Source organism: Onychomys torridus, chromosome 5 (assembly GCF_903995425.1).
Source record: "Onychomys torridus chromosome 5, mOncTor1.1, whole genome shotgun sequence".
NCBI lineage: Eukaryota > Metazoa > Chordata > Mammalia > Rodentia > Cricetidae > Onychomys > Onychomys torridus.
The window spans coordinates 93,856,364-93,872,847 of record NC_050447.1 but is presented as its reverse complement, the minus strand read 5'-3'; the positions used below and the strand labels follow the sequence as shown (position 1 = coordinate 93,872,847).

Below are 16,484 nucleotides of genomic sequence, written 5' to 3'. Positions count from 1 at the left end.
TTTCTCCAGGAATGTATATGTCTTTGGTGGGAATAAAAATAGAAGAATACACATCAAATAGTAACCACCCTCAAGCTTCATGCTCTTCAACTAGGGGACAGGGGTGATAACTTGACCTACATCATGCTAAAGAGGAGGGAGGGGATCGTTGCTCTGGTATCATGCCAATACACTCCAAAACAAATGTGCACTGCATTTCTTATAAAAATAAAAATAAATGCCACCAATCAATGTCATTCAAACCATATCAAGTGAACCGAAATCTCAGTGTTTTGGAGCCTCACCCTCATTCAAATACTCTAACTAGGAAAGGGAGGAAAAGTTGAGCCTGTAATAATTGAAGAACACTGCTTAAGATGCACAAGTCAGGCAGTCTTCATAAACCCTGCTCTCTCCTTTGCCCTGTAGGATCAGAATTTCATGTTCAATTCAAGGAGAAAGAAATTAGGTGAAGGTTCCCATGCCCTGTGCCACACACCATAAACAGGATCAACTCTCATCATTTGTTTTATATTGGGAAAGCGATAAGAATATATAGAAGAAAAAGAAAATGAGAAAAGCAAATAAGCCTTTCATTTCCTCCCAGCCATATAGAATAACCTCACCAATCTTCAAGATATGCCATTCAGGTGGACAATTTCCGCCACTAAAGCCAACATAACCCTCTTTTCCTTTCTTCCCAATATCCTCTGGTGATCACAAGATCCTTAGAAGCAGGGTTTATGCCTTTTCATTGTTCTGAACTTCACCTAACAAAACTGTGGGTACCCAATAAAGACCAGTCAAAACAAACGTCTGTAGTAGCAGAAGACCCAAGTTTAGCAATCAGCTCCCCTAAGGTACCTCACTTAGATCTCCACACTGAAAATCAGAGACTAGGAACCCAAAGCAACTGCAGGTGGCATAGAAACCCTTCAGATATAAACAGGGGAAAAGGAAGCTCTAAACAGAGTAAGGCAGTGTAAACTAGAGTTTTAGATAAATTTATAGAAATGATACTCCTCCTCTTCTAGCAGAGATAGCAAGCAAAGACCATGTAAATTCAATTTTCAAAAAACCTTATATTTAAAATTTGTACCCCGTTATATGACCAAGGACAAATGTTAAATCCTTGAAATGGCTGGTTTGGCAGAGCCTTAATGCTTCCTAGGCATGTCTAATTGCATGTTCCTTTTCCAAATGTATAGAAGCATCTGGTAACCAGCTCCACACAAAGTTCTTACAACACAATCATGTCTATATCCAGTCACAACTAACAATAACATTAAAATAAAAGCAATTACCATAATCAAGGTAATTATACCTTGATTTTTTTTAAGCCTACTGCCTATTTTTTTTTCAGAAGTCATAAGCTGCCTGAAGAAAAAGTAGGCAATTGCTTTCTAGCCTCCTCCCAATGCTCTGCGCCCACAACTTAATTCTGCCTATAATCATAGCCCCCTTTACTCCTACCCTTGACCTCTTTCTGCCCTGGCCACCATCTTTCTGCGTCATTCTTCAGCAGGCCGGCATGCTAGACACACGATAGGAGAGTCTCAGCCTTGAGTGCTGAAGGACCAAGAGAATCCTGGTAGCACAAAAACTTTACTAGAAAACAAAGACAAAGCAAAATAAATCAGAAAACAGTAGTAAGCCTAAGCACTAGGGTCACTCCCCAGTCTGGGTACTCTGAGGTGAGAGGACTTGTGACAGACAGACTAATGGAAGGAACTTAGATCACTGGAGGCAAGTCTTTGCAGAGACTGGGACCTTGATCCTCACTGTTTCATCGTCGTTGTCTCTCATATTCTCATACTCATTCTCTCTATCTCTCCCGACTCCTCTTCCCTTCCCACCTGTCACCAAGTGAACAGGATTCCTGTCACATGCCCTCACCATTATATTCTTTAATACCACAGGTGCAAGCTACAGAGTCAAACAACCAATAGTATGAAAACCCTCTGAAATCAACATCTAAATAAATGTTTCCTCCTTTGAAGTGGACTATCTCATGTATTTTGTCAGAGTAATAGATGTTGACACAGTACTTCTGAAAGATAAATGAAATAAACGAAGTAAAGCAAAGCCTAAAAGGACTGCCTCTCTCCTTCAGCAAAGCACCTGGCCCAGACTGTGTGAGCTACAAGTTCTATGAAAAACTTTGAAAGCATAGGAACCCTCAAGTTTCCCAATGTCCCTTAACATGGAAATACAGTAATATAGGAATGCTTTCAGGAAATAAGTGGCTTCTTTCCCAAAGAGCCCAGTGACTACATGAGATGAACTGCAGGAGTCCAGCAGCACCAGGTGCTTCAAGGCTAGCAGGCCTCACCCCTTCACCCTGGAGAGTGACAAGATCTGTCTTTTTGCGCCATTGTTTGAAGAGAATGACTGCTAAAGGAGAGTCTGAACATTTCAATCCTTTCAGAAGCCAAAGTCACCTATACCATTTAGAGATATCATTCGCTATAAGCCAAAACACCATATCTAGAGAAAGAACCCTAGAAGAAATTTCTAATCTGGTTCCAAAGACATACAAGGGCCCAGAACATACTGGACAGAAAGACCAGAAAGGAAAGGATGCTGTATTCATTAAGTCACACTTTCCTTAAGTTCAATAACATTTTCTGAATATGAAATCTCAATTACCTATTGAAGAGTATTGTCTTTACTTTCTTTAAGTAACTTACTTCTATCATGTGTTTAAATATATATATGATACATAACATATACAGAGAGAGACTGGGTCTATCATTGGAAGGTAATATACCAGTATAAACTACAAAAGGTTAACACTTGTACCTTAGCCTGTGCTAACCTGAATATACTGGGGCACATAAAGCAAGATTACAGCTGCAAGCCTTTACCTCATTTTTTTCCCCCAATTTAATCAATTGCTTCCAAACCAAGCAGTAGATCCTAAAGAAATGTATCTTCTACTGGCTGTACCACAGATAACCCATATACACTGAGCAAGTACCTTAAAACCCGAGTTCCCCTACTTTTAAAAGGGATGATAATATCGGGGACTTTTTGGAAAATTTAAATGTAAAAACTGTTCATAAAGAAAAGTATCTGGTAGTATCCAGTTAATGTCAGTTTTTTAAAGCATTATAAATAACAAGTGTAATACCACAAGTTTAAATTGCAGAACTCATCTCCTCCTTCGGTTGCTAACTTCCAAGTACACTGCTAGAACATAATATCGAATGAACAGAAACACTTGGAACCTAGCTATTTCTTTGACTCCTTATAACAATGACACATTCATTGCCTTTGACTTCAGCTCAGGATGCAGTTCTGTGACAGAGCACTTCTCTAGCACACTCTGGCCCTGGGGTTTGATCCTGAACATCCATGAGGAAAATCCAAAGTCTTCAAACACAGCTAAGTGGGAATCTGGCTAATGAGAAAAGAGGAGGTACTGCTGTCCCCTGTAGATTAACAAGAGCCTCTCCAGATGCCTCTCACAAAGCCAAACTCCCAAACTGCCCAGTCCCTTGGTTCTGAGAATGATGACAAGAGCCTAAAATCTCAAGCTCTCCCAGCAGTTGCCCCTCTCTAATCTCTCTGTACAAGGAGATCAATTTAGTCCTCTGAGATTGCTGAAGGAACCAGTCATATTCTGAAGTAAAGAAACATGACAGAACAGGTACATGGTAATCTCTACGTTTATAAACAAAATATCAACCTGGGATGAAAAGAACTATAGAACTATGCAGATTCCTTATAGCATTTTTAGTCTACAGAAAGAGAAGCCTTCAAGCCTCTATAAAGCAAATTTGGACCCCAACTGTCAAATGAAATCATTAATTAAGCAATATTTGAGAAGAGTCATCAGAAAGACACACACATCTTTACAAACAGCTCCCCATAACATCCTAGGATAAACAGTTTAAATACAATGTGCTTCCAATACGCCTTCCCTTGTCTGGATGTATTTCACTCCCTAAACTATAAAATAAGCCACGTGGAAGAACTATGGAGACAAGGTAATCCAATCAAACTATTTAATGCATTAGTTCAGTACTATAAAACATGATAACAAATACTGTTCCTTTAAACAATGCACATCTGTCTTACAATTCTGTAGTAAGAAATCCACAGCAAATAGCCCTGGGCAGGATTCACATACATACCATGTCACACCACACCATACTATACCATACCATACCACACACCACCACATTGCACATCATACCACATAACATACCACACACCACACCATACCCCACACCACACCATGCCACACAACACACCACAGACCATACCACACCATGTCATATCATACAACACACCACATACCACATACCACATACACCACATACCACACCACACACACCACACCAGACCATCCTTTCTTCTAGATTTCTGTTCCATCTGTAAAGACCCTTAAGATCTCACTGGTCCTGCCCACATGTTCCAAGGACACTCAAATCTCAAAGTGAGCTGATTGCTAACCTTAACTCCTCTTTGTTCTGTAATATATCATATTCACAGGTTCTGGAGATAAGGAGAGAGATTTCTGGAGAAACATTCTTTCTGTTACTATATTAACATTAAAAGCAGAAGGTTAAAATTAGTAGGCATGGAGTTGTATGCCCAGAGCCAAAACTAAGCTAAACAGTTCTTATATGCTTCTTAAATCATTTTCACTTTGTGAATACAATCCAAGAATCAAACAATTCTCATTCTGAGTCAGGGGTTGAGGCAGTCACTGCTTCTGCCTGATAAAGGTTACTCTCAAGGCCCGAGCTTTACACTGTCCAAAATAAGGACACAAGATCACCCTATCAGAAAAACTATCGCTAACAATGAAAGGTAAACCATCAACCCCTTAGGCTGCTACACATTCCCCTCAATCAATGTTGTTTCTTTTTTAACTGAAAATAATCTCTACACAATACACTCTGATCACAGTTACCCCCAACTCCTCTCATATCCTCCTCTCCTCCCCATCCACAACGTTTTTTAATCTACATTTATTATCTGACATATCCTAATAAGTATTCTTGTTTATTGTCCACCTTCTTGATCAACACTAGTGCACTGTAGTATTCTAGTATTCGATGAGTATTTGAGTGACCAATAAGTCAATCTTGAACTGTCTGAAATAATTTTTCTTCCAAGCAGTGAAATTACAAATTCCATTCAAAGGTCTATTAGACCATGTTTATCTTTTCAATCTATAATAAATGACAGATACATGGAGTGAAAATCTTACATCCAGAAAGTTCTACAAGTTTCTAAAAGGATATTTATAAGATTTGCTTCAAATGGAACGTTTATCCATGCCTGAATGATGTAATAATCAGCAGAGCCTATTTTAATATTAATAGCTCCTTAAATAAAAGAACAGATTTTTAGTCCAAGGGCTACCTAGAAAAATGGAACCCTGAAGTCTACACTGTTTTCCACAGCAATCAATTCAGAACAGGATAATTACCATTGTAGGTACTAGTTGCTAGAAACCTGTATATTGCAATTAATATGAGTAAAAAAAAAAATCAATTGAATTTTCAATAAATGATCCATAACCTCTGTCTACCAGGTGAGATAAATAATTTTGTGTGGTTCATTTTCTGATTTAAAAATAACTTCTCCTGATTTCTCACGATGACTGGTTTTCACTTCTCAACAAAACTGCAAAGGAACTTTCCATGGGGCTGAAACGCCTAGAAGTTGATTTTATTTGAAGATTAACTTCTCACTCACCATATTATTTTGAATAGCTTCAGCTGTCAATTCATTTTAATTTTAATATTTAATATTAAACTATTTAACTTATTAAACATAGTCACGCCATCAGAACTGTGAATAAACTAAACCATCTCAAAGTCATCATGTTTAGAAAGTATGTTTTTTAATAACAGTAGCAAAAACTATAAAGATAGAGGTGACAGTAATTAGCCATTCTGTTATTACACACCTTGGCCAGGGGCTAAGAGATGCAAAGTATGTACTTGAATCTTTGCCTCAATAGAATGCACTACAGACAAAATCAACCAAAACTTGGCTATTTCAGTTGCTGTATGAATCATGCACAGCCAATGCAGCCTTCTTACAAAGCAGACCCCAATGTTTCAGCCCACATATGATGTTCTTCTCTCTCCTTGAATCTCCTTTTAAAACTGATGTGTTGGGGGCTATAGAGATGCCTCATCAGTTAAGAGCATTGGCTGCTCTTCCAGAGGACCTAAGTTCAATTCCCAGCAACCACAAGGTGGCTCACAACCATCTGTAATGAGATCTGGTGCCCTCTTTTGGATTGCATCATACATGCAGAGCAGTCATAAAAATATATAAGTAAATTAAAATTTTTTTTTTTACAAAATTGATGTGTTGGAGTATTTTTTGGTTTTGGTTTTGGTTGGTTGGTTTTCAGGTTTTTTTTGAGAGATGTGTTGGTTTTCAACAAACATTTTTAATCCATCAAATTTCATTCCTGGTCCTTAGTCACCTAGTATAACTCCCAATTACATCGACACTACCCACCCTTGTCAAACTCTTTTTATTTGATTTCACTTTCAAAATTAATGAAAATCATACACAAGAGAAGACAGTGTTCCTTCCTCAGAGATAATTGGAACTGTTCTTCCATACACTACCAGATACTAACAAACATCATTTCTACTTATGAGCAAATTCAGAAAGGAGGCACCTGGGGTCTCATGGTACTAAGAATCCTACAGTGAAATCTTAAGATCCATGACCAGAAAATGTCATAATCTATATGATGCTATCTGAAGAAGTATGTATAAACCTACTGTTTCACAGGAAAAGCAAAATCCATATAATATGCAATATATATCAACAAAAGATAAGATTATCAGATACAGTCACACTGGTAGAAATTTCTTGCAGGTTAGCAAGATACATTTTCATTTGCCTTCCCTAAATGATATATTAAAAGAAAGCATATTATCCATTAGTCCATACAATTTGTAATCTAATTAATTTGCATTATGCTCATCCTATTTCTTATACAGAGTTTTGAAAAGAAGTTTTTCAAAGCAGTGTCAATTTTAAAAGAACAATTTTATTTCCTTTGAGTAATAATCTTTAACAAAACTCCCTAGTAGTTTTCTTTTGAAAGCAATGAGCTATAAGTTCATTGATTCAGGAAATATAGATAGGTGCAGTGAGCATAGGGTATATGATCATTCATGTTCATGGAAAAAGAAAATGAATAAACATCAGGACTGGGGGCATGGCTCAGCAGTGCAGCACTTGTCTAGTAAATGTGAGGAGCTGGGCGGAAGAGTAAGAAGTAAGTTCAAAGTAAGAAGAGGGGAAAAAAAAAATATATATATATATATGTATTTATTTATTTATATATTACATATATATTAAACCACAGTGCAAAAACTGTGACAACAAGCAGGCTTTAGTAGGTGGGCATTAGTTTCTAAAACGTTATGTCAGTCTTCCCAGCATACACAGCTGCAGTGAAAACGCCATTCAAGATAACAGATAGAAATCCATAGTGTAATGACTAATGCCTTTGTCTCCAAAGATGAGAGAAACATTCCTGTTTGGTTCTCTCTATATATGCTTAAGTTAATCCATTTAATGTTTTAAAGACAACCAGCACACTATTCCTTAAATATCTGCTTTACAGCCCTGTTCTTCCGGCCCCTTTTCTAGTCTTCCAGGCCCTGGGAATGCCATACTTCTCTGCCAACAAGCTCAAGACAGCATCAAGGTGTGTAATGAATCTGCAGGCTCCATCTTACCTCTGATTCATCTGTAGACTCTTCAAAAGACCCAGTTTCCTGCAAGCACAGAGGAGAGAGGGCGTCAGGAGAATAAGAAACATTTGCAATGGGAAAGAATCATTGTACCCACCTGCTTTTCAGGATAAGTCATTTGCAACTGCATTTTAGAGGATTCCACATGCTCAACTCTCACACCCCTTTTACAACTTCACACCATGGCTGGCCTAGGATGTGTGAGGGGTGCGAGTGGAGGGGTAGAAGGGATAGGATTATGGGGCTCCACGCTTCTGTTTTCCCTCTCTCAAACTCTGAACAAATTACCCCAGGAACTTGATATGTGAAATCTGAAGATCAGCTAATGGAAATCCATCTGGCAAAATACCACAGTGGAACAAGAAACCACCACATCAAATGAGCCAGTTGTTAATACTGAAATCTCTATGTCAATGAGTCAAAATTACTGTCTTGATAAAAGTTTTAGGGAGGAAATTTGTGTCTCTGGATGGGGGAAGTTGGGTTTGTTTAAGACAGGTTCTCATATTCCAGGCTAGCCTTGAACACTCTATGAAGCTGATGAAGACCTTGAACTTCTGATCCTCCTTCCTCTACATCCTATGTGCTGGGATTACAAGCATGTGACACCATGTCTGTTTTTATGTCATGCTGGGGACTGAACTCAAGGCTCTGTGCATGCTAGGCAAGCACTCTATAGCTAAGCCACACCCCCCAAGCCTAGAACAGTTCTTGTAAAAAGAATCTCCCTACAGCGGTACTCATCAAATGTGGTATAAGCCTGTAATAAACCAGTAACTCTAAGACAAATTCCTCCACTGAGCACAGTTCCCTTCTTGCTGCACAATGAATCTTGTTGCTCTGGAGGAAACACAGCAAAAAGGGAAAAAAATGGACTTGATCCCGCTCATCTCTCACCTGTCCACCGAAAGAGAGAATCTGCTGATGCCACGCGTCCTCAAAGAGGTCAGCAAAATGAAGATTTACTTAACGTACTTATAGTTATCAATAGCAATAAAAAGTTACAGCTAATACGCTGACACTGAACGTAAGCATTTTACAATCCATGAGGTAAACAACGGGAGCAGCAAAGGAAGAGGGGTGAGAACATTTTAGATACAACACATTTTTAAGGAAAAAAGAACATTCTAAAGAAAGTCAGATGCACATTATAATCAATTCAAGATGGATAGCAGGATAAATGTAAATCTAATGCTCAAAAACAACAGCTTTATTTTACATGTCAAAAAACAATAGAAGCTTGGAAGGAGACAGGTAACTTCTAAAGGTAGCTTAAGTCTTAAGGAAAATATAGTCCTTGTCCATGAAGACCACATGAAAAATAGAGATGTTACATGCAATTAAGAATTTTACTATACATGTGTCATTAACAGGGATAAACCAGAGAATCCTTCTGCATGCCCATGCAGTTTGTTTAATTTAATGTGACTTAGAATCTTAGAACTCATTAGTTTGAAGTTGCAGTCCTCCAAAACAACTAATTGTTCTTACATCTGCAAGACACACACACACACACACACACACACACACACACACACACACACACACACACAAAGAAAAAAAGAATAGAATCCAGCTTTCCTACCCTGTGAAGTTGTCCAGACAGTTAACGGCAAGTACCCCACCTACCCTTCTAAGTCATCTCTCCTCTGCACTAGCCATCCAGTTCCTGGCTTTAGTCCTCTTACCATCTTGACCTAGCTCTTCTACACACTCTACTTTTAAAATGAAGTCACTATTCCAACTGAATATAGAGGCCAGAGATAACCCCAGTAAGCAGCACTAACTAACTCCCACGAGCGTCCTAGGAAAACACAGTGGGAAAGGGCTCGTCATATGTCATGATGCTGAAAGAACTAGGTCTCCATGTTTAGAAGATCGAAAGAGACTCACAGGAGACAAAGCGCCCAAGGTTGCGCTACCCTACCCTGAAGCTCCACAGAGAAACCTCACCTAACGGTAGCCGTAGCATTGTTTTCTTGTATATCTCACAAAAAGCTAAAGCTGTAGACGTAAAAATAAATGACACTGCATCAAACTAAAAATCTTCTGCATAGCCAAGCAAATGATAGATAAAGGCAGCCTATGGGCTGGGAAAATTATCTGTCAGCCATATACTTCACAAAGGGCTAACCTCGCAAACCTGCAAAGAATCCACACAACCTGACAGCAAGAAAACACAGAACCTAATTAAAAACAGGTCCTAAACCAAGATTTCTCCAAAGAAGACATTTTAAAATGGACAATTGGCACATTAAAAGGTGCTCAGACTCTCTAATCTTGGAAATGCTAATCAAAGCCACTATCACTTCAGATAACTGTAGGATAGCTTTTACTAGAAAGACAAAGGGTTGAGGAGACCCTGTGACGGGTCTGTTGCATTATCTCCTTATATGTGCAATAGAAAAGCAGGAAATGTCAAGTAGGCAAATATAATAAAGCAGTAGCTACTAAACAGGGTGTGTAGAAGTGGTTAATACAGGTCACAGGACACAAAGTAGCAAATATGAAGGAATAAGTGTTCTAAAGAGCTCAGGGACAAAATAAGGACCATAGCTATTAAGGGTATATTCAATGAATTGTAAGGATTTTTGCCAAAGAGCAGATTAATTATGGAAAAATGGGCAATTCTGAAAAGGGATGAGTATCTTCACGTTTCACTATGGTAACCACTTTATTCATATACATATATGCATCTCATAACATCATGCTGTATACCTTAAAAACACTGTAGAAATTGATTTTTATAGATTTGTTTTCTTTTGTTTTGCTTTTTTGTTTTTGTTTTTATTTTTTGAAACAGGGTTTCCTCTGTGTAGCTTTGCTTCTTTCCTGGAACTCGATTTGTAGACCAGGCTGGCTTTGAACTCACAGAGATCCACCTACCTCTGCCTCCAGAGTGCTGGGATTAAAGGCATGCGCCACCACTGCCCGGCCAATTTTTATAGATTTTTATAGTTACTACTCTGACTTTGTTACTGACCATCTATCATATTCCACTTACAATGCTAAATGTTTTAACATCTGTATGTCTATAACACAGAACTTAAACATTTCTAACTCCTTAGGCCAGAAAAATGAGGTATAGAGGCTGAATTTAATGGTTTCTAAAATATCTCTGGTCTGAGTTCCCTGAATATTAAACAGAACCAGCAAAGCAATGCTATGACACCCATACTAAAAACCTTTGTCAAGATCCCAATTTCCTATATCTAGAGTGCTAAAAACATACTTGGCTACTCTTCCAGAAAAATATTGAACCTAAGGATATTTTTAATGTGGAATCCACTCAAATATACATGCTTGGTAAATGGGGGAGTGTCCACTCAGGTGCCTCACTAAAACAACATAAATCATCAACCAATAGAACTGGCCCAGAACGTCAAAAAACGATTTCATATTTTCCACACCAGAAAGAATGCAGTGCCAAAATCTGAAAGTTTCAGTGGTTGGCACCAGTTGAGAACATGTGCTTCAGGACTCTGTAAGACCTACCATCAGCATTAGCATAAACTACCTGAACATAGATATGGCCTCAACACAGCTACACTTCCATCCACGTTATGTAAGCAATGCATGATAGACCTCAGGTATTAGCCCAGTATGGGTGCTTAGCTCCATTCTTTGACCCATCCTTCTACTTAATGTTCTAGAGACCAAAAAGTAAACAGAAAGGCCTAAATATGCAAATGCAAGAAACAAGACTGAACCATGAGGTTACTATTAAAGGCTGCACGACTTTCAACATTTTTAGCCTCAAGAAATCTCATATTTGAATCATAAAAATATAAGCTAAAACTATCTTGTCCTCTATCAAACATAAGTCAAACTCACCAAAACAGCCCACAAGTAATGTATATGTTTATGTATATGAGACAGGAGTAAAATTGAGATTATCAGAGCAATGTGGGGACGGGGAGTTATCAGTGGGTAAACTTTCAGAGTGTAAACCCCCCCAGAAGCACACGGTGGTGATGGCTGCACAGCAACTGGAATGCACTTAATCTAACTCAATCACACACTTAAAAACGACAGAAGCAGTGAGCTTCATGTCCAAATAAAAACTCCATGCTGGTTTGGCTGAGGCAAAGGTGTTGGGCTAGAAGATACCCACTGACACAAATGTATAGCCACTCAAATTCTCAGCAGCAAGCTTAACAATAAATTCAGTGATCCACCTTTCTTTCCCAAAGCAATCTCTTGAACTCCAACCATCTATCTGAAGAACTTCCCCTATGACCTGTGTAGGCCCTGAGGTATTCCTCAGCTGCCCAAAGAACAGATCAGACTGATTACTGCCATTCTCAAAGAACCAGCAGTGGTCTCCCAGGCCGAGACTAGCCCAGATCTGAAACCCCAACAAGGCAGATGGGGAGTGATTTCTGAAACCAGGAGACTTCTATTCTCTCCTGCACAAATCTACGCCACTTTAGGCACACTAAGTAAGCTATCACTGAGCATCACATGCTCATGTCTTCATGCTAGAAGCAGTAAAATGACAGGTAGAGTTTAGGTGTGGCCTACAGATGTGTTGTGTAACCTAGAGGATAGTTTTCAGAAACATCTCTACAAAAGTCTGCATTTCCAATGTAAAAATCACATTACATCTACATAGCATCTGTATTTCTGCCTAACTTCAGTTGGACTGAGCAGCAATGCCGGGATGGAGGTCATTTTACCCCTCAACACCATTTCCAACCTCACATAGGTCGTGGACACCTGCCTTGAGTTTGTGATCCCCAATGAGATTTTCCTTAGGGTATTCCCTCCACTTAGCCCTGGCTCAATTGCACAAGGATCCTTATGGTTTTCCAGCTTCAAGTAGTGTCTCTGGAACTCAGTGGGGAAGGTGTCATGCTGCTTCAACATGAACTTCACTGCCATGACCCTGAGTTCATGGTACCAACCTGAAATTTAAATGTGAAAAGCACTGGCTATTTCTAAACATTCACTTTCTTTAACAGCCCAACCTTGGTTGACCTGGTCAAGCCTTCATCTGGACGATTAATCTTTGTCTAATTTATAAGTTAACTATTTTACCCTAACCACTTTAATGGATTTATTTCATAACAAAGCTTAGAGAATAAATTAACAGGCAAGAAAATGGAGGCACTGAAGTATATACAAACCTGATTTTTATACGTATACTGACATTCATAAGCACAGACTGAACCATCTGATAACCTGCACTAAGGATGGAACCTCTCTAATTTCTAAGATGCAGTAGTGGAAATAAAATGTAAAACTCTCTCCTACAGCCAAGGAGCAGATGGTTAATTTTGTGGCTGGGTGGGTAGGATGAAAGTGTGTGAAGGCTAAGAGGAAGAAATGTGTACAATGTGATTCACGTTACATCCCAACATTTTAAATATGATACAATGATTCCCGCAAACTCTACTGAACAGGATTCACATGTGACAGTTACAAGTGTTCTCCTCCTACTAGATTCATTTCAGCACTTAGGGTTTGGAAACCACTAGCTCTTGGGGAGATACAGACATGAGGAAGCTATAGTCCTCGTTCTGAGGACTCAGCAATCTGCAAGAGACAAATACACCCACCAGCCTTCAAGCAGAGTGTTATTCATGAGAGGTTGGGACAAACACTGTTGGGCATCTGTGACGATGAAAGCCACCTATAAATCATTCCAGAAATAAGCAAAACTGCTGGTTACAAGAATTCCAGGCAGAGCTGTGGCTATTAGCTTTCTATGAACTGTAAAACACAAATGTTACTTTTACAAAGTACTTTTTCTACATTCAGCAAAATCAAGGCTTCCATTATGACTTAAAGACATCTGCTTGCCCATACTCAAGCAGTGATTTCAGCTTTAAACTGTGAATTTTTTATAGTATGTTAACTCAGTACAGATGTCACCATTTTGGCTATTCATAAAATTAAAGGGGAGACAATCACCAAAGAACACAACACTCAGGAAAGATAAGCCAATGGGTTTAATTTTGTGCTATTCATCTTGGAAGGATGTTTGCATTTACAGGACAGGGTACCAAGGAAATGCTTTGCCTCCCTCTGTAATTTGTCATGGTAGTTCATTTAATACACGTGTCAACTCCCAAAGGACTCAAGAGGAAGAAAAAAAAGATGCCATGATTTCCAAAAATATGCAAAGTGGCAAAATATGAGCACATTTACTCACTTGATTTTTGTGAACTTTGTCATCAAAAAACTGTTGACAAAGGCCTACTATCAGATTTTAACGGCTCTTACTGTAAGTGCAAAATGCACCAATCCAGAAAATAAGAAAGCCTACTCTTGTTTAATCTTCAAAGAACTAATAATATTAAGGTAATTATTTATTTAAGAATCCTAATTTTAAGAATGTACACTGGTACCAACTGGGAAGGAATGCTCTTTCCAATAGTACATTGGAAACACCACAGGAGGAATAAGGGCTAAAAGGAAAGCCATCAAGATGGTAAGGGCTAATTTTACTTCTTAAAGTTCATATATATATATATGTATGTATGTGTGTGTGTGTATATATATATATATATATATATATATATATATATATATATATGAAATTTAGATTTAGGTTCTTCGGCATATTTTAAAAAGCAAAGTGCAAAGTAGTCTGGTGAAAAAAATGTGAGCTTTGAAAACATGAGACTAAAACTTTTACATGTGAGCATGAGAAAATTCAAATAGACTGACTTTCAATCCATTTATCCGTAAAATCCAATAATTTAATATATTAAGTATCAAGCAATATCCCAATATTGGTCATCAGTAGTGAATAAATTCTTACCATATAGCATGCAAAAGTGAAAATACACAAGAAAAATAAAAACTTTAAGACATAAATATTATGCAGAATATTATCCGAAGACGATTCCAAAGAATGAGCATGAGGTCTCAATCAGGAAGCAAAATTCCACGGAGGCATGAGGAAAGTTAAGGGGAACGCCCTGTAGATATCAGAAGTCCTGAAGAGGGCCAGTGTGAGCGAAGGTTCTGGGGAGGAAACACGCCTGGCTTGTTTACAGCACAACAAGAAAGAAAGGCAGTGTGAGACAGAGTGGCACAAGAGGAAGATACTGGCTGGAATGAAGTCACTGCGGGGAAGGGGTGGCTGCACAAGGTCCTAGTCGGTAATTACCACATGGGCACTGTTTGACCACAGTTTGGGAAGACAGGGTTTGAGACATGGAGGCTTTATATGACTTCTGTATCAGAAAAAAACATTTACCTCACAGAATTCTTTTGGAAGCACCAACTGTCGTGTGATAAGGGCTTTGGAAGCTTGAAAGCACTGCACAAGTGTGAGACATCTTATTATCTTCTACCTGATCTTCTAGTTTTAACACCAGACAGCTTTGTCAAACTCCTCTTCTGCACGAGTGGGAATTTAAGGGGTACTGTGTTCTATCACACTGGATCTAATCTAAGAATTTAACAACTGGGGCTTTTGTTTCTCTACAAAACCACAGCTATGTTTCAACAGAAATGGAAATGCTCAATGTGAAAAGCCGTCTCACAGTAGTCAAACTGCGTAAGGCCTGCTAGGAAGGCAAGTTCGGTTCCCCTTTGACCTGCAGTGCAAAAGATAGTTTGCACAAATGATGGATGAGAGGCTCTTGCTAACACAATGCCAAACCCATATTCTTCCAAGTCAAATTCCTTAACTTTTGGCATACATAAAATAAGCCTGGATGTGAATGGTAAAAAGTCTACTCCAAGTCAATGTCTCTTATGACAGTAAACAGCTCATCACCATATCTCTTCTTAAGGAGCATCACAGAAACTGGCGGACAGGCCATTTAATGTAAGAGGGGGAAATATTGTATATGTCAAACTGATGTGAAACTAGAAACGGAAACTACAGGGGTCTCTTCCAAGGTCTGGCCTTAGTCTTCTATTTTATCAGTTTCATTCAGTTTTTGTTCTTTGCCCTAATGTGTGGCTATCAGAACGGCTGTATGAAAATAAAGCAGTAATTTCTACTCAACACCTCAGTGCTACCTTCTGAGCTGCAGGCTGGACGTTGCCATCTAAGTCTTGCCAGCAACAGGGATAATCCCTTCAGCCTTGCATAGCCCAGTCTCGACTTGCCTTCTTTGAAAAATTCCACTTAACACAAACCAGAAGAGCTGAGCCGAAGCTAGGCCGGCTTGGTCGGTGGAGGTGTGCATGACGCTATCCCCGAGGGGAGGGGCCGCCCCAACTAGCCGGGCTAGGACAGCCACGCTCCCGGCCCTCCGCTCCCCAGAACCCCTCACTCGGGTCTCCATGTCCCGGATGCCCCAACTACCTCTGCCAGCGTTTACCTGATCCTCTGCTTCCGCCATAGCGCAGTCTGAGAGTCACATGACATACCCGGAAATAAGAGAAAAAAGCCCTTGTGCCCAGCAGCCTACTGGGAAATGTAGTTTTTCCCACACCAATCTGGTTCCTTACCCAGTTCTCATTTTTACTCGACAGGGTTCCGTTTAAAAGAATCCAAAATATATAGAGTTAATGTTAGAGTTTATTTTGTTGTTGATGTACGTTCTATTGTTACTGTAGTATCTATTAAGCACTTTCTATTCCAGGCTTGGTTTACAATAAAATTATGGATTATCTCATTTAGTCCTCTCAGCAACCCCTACCGTTGTCCGCACTAGCAGGGAAGAGCACAGCACCTCAGAGATCCCACTAATCTTACATCAGACGTCTAGGTTTAGAATTAGTCCCTTCCCGATGTCCAAGATTATCATACCAAATGTTCTTCAGGCTAATACTGTTGCTGTGCCT

General features: G+C 39.1%; 1 protein-coding gene across 1 annotated transcript in view; it reads right to left on the bottom strand.

Moving 5' to 3' along the window:
- Positions 1–16,078, bottom strand: part of Vps41 (VPS41 subunit of HOPS complex) — a 156,742-nt gene extending 140,664 nt beyond the window's left edge. Inside the window, exons 1-2 of the mRNA XM_036189157.1 lie at positions 16,019–16,078; positions 7,716–7,754 (exon numbers count right to left, since the gene is read on the bottom strand). Coding sequence (XP_036045050.1) covers positions 7,716–7,754; positions 16,019–16,039 — 60 coding nt within the window. The 5' untranslated portion in view covers positions 16,040–16,078. The remainder of the gene's footprint in view (positions 1–7,715; positions 7,755–16,018) is intronic.
- Between the last annotated feature and the right edge of the window lie 406 nt (positions 16,079–16,484).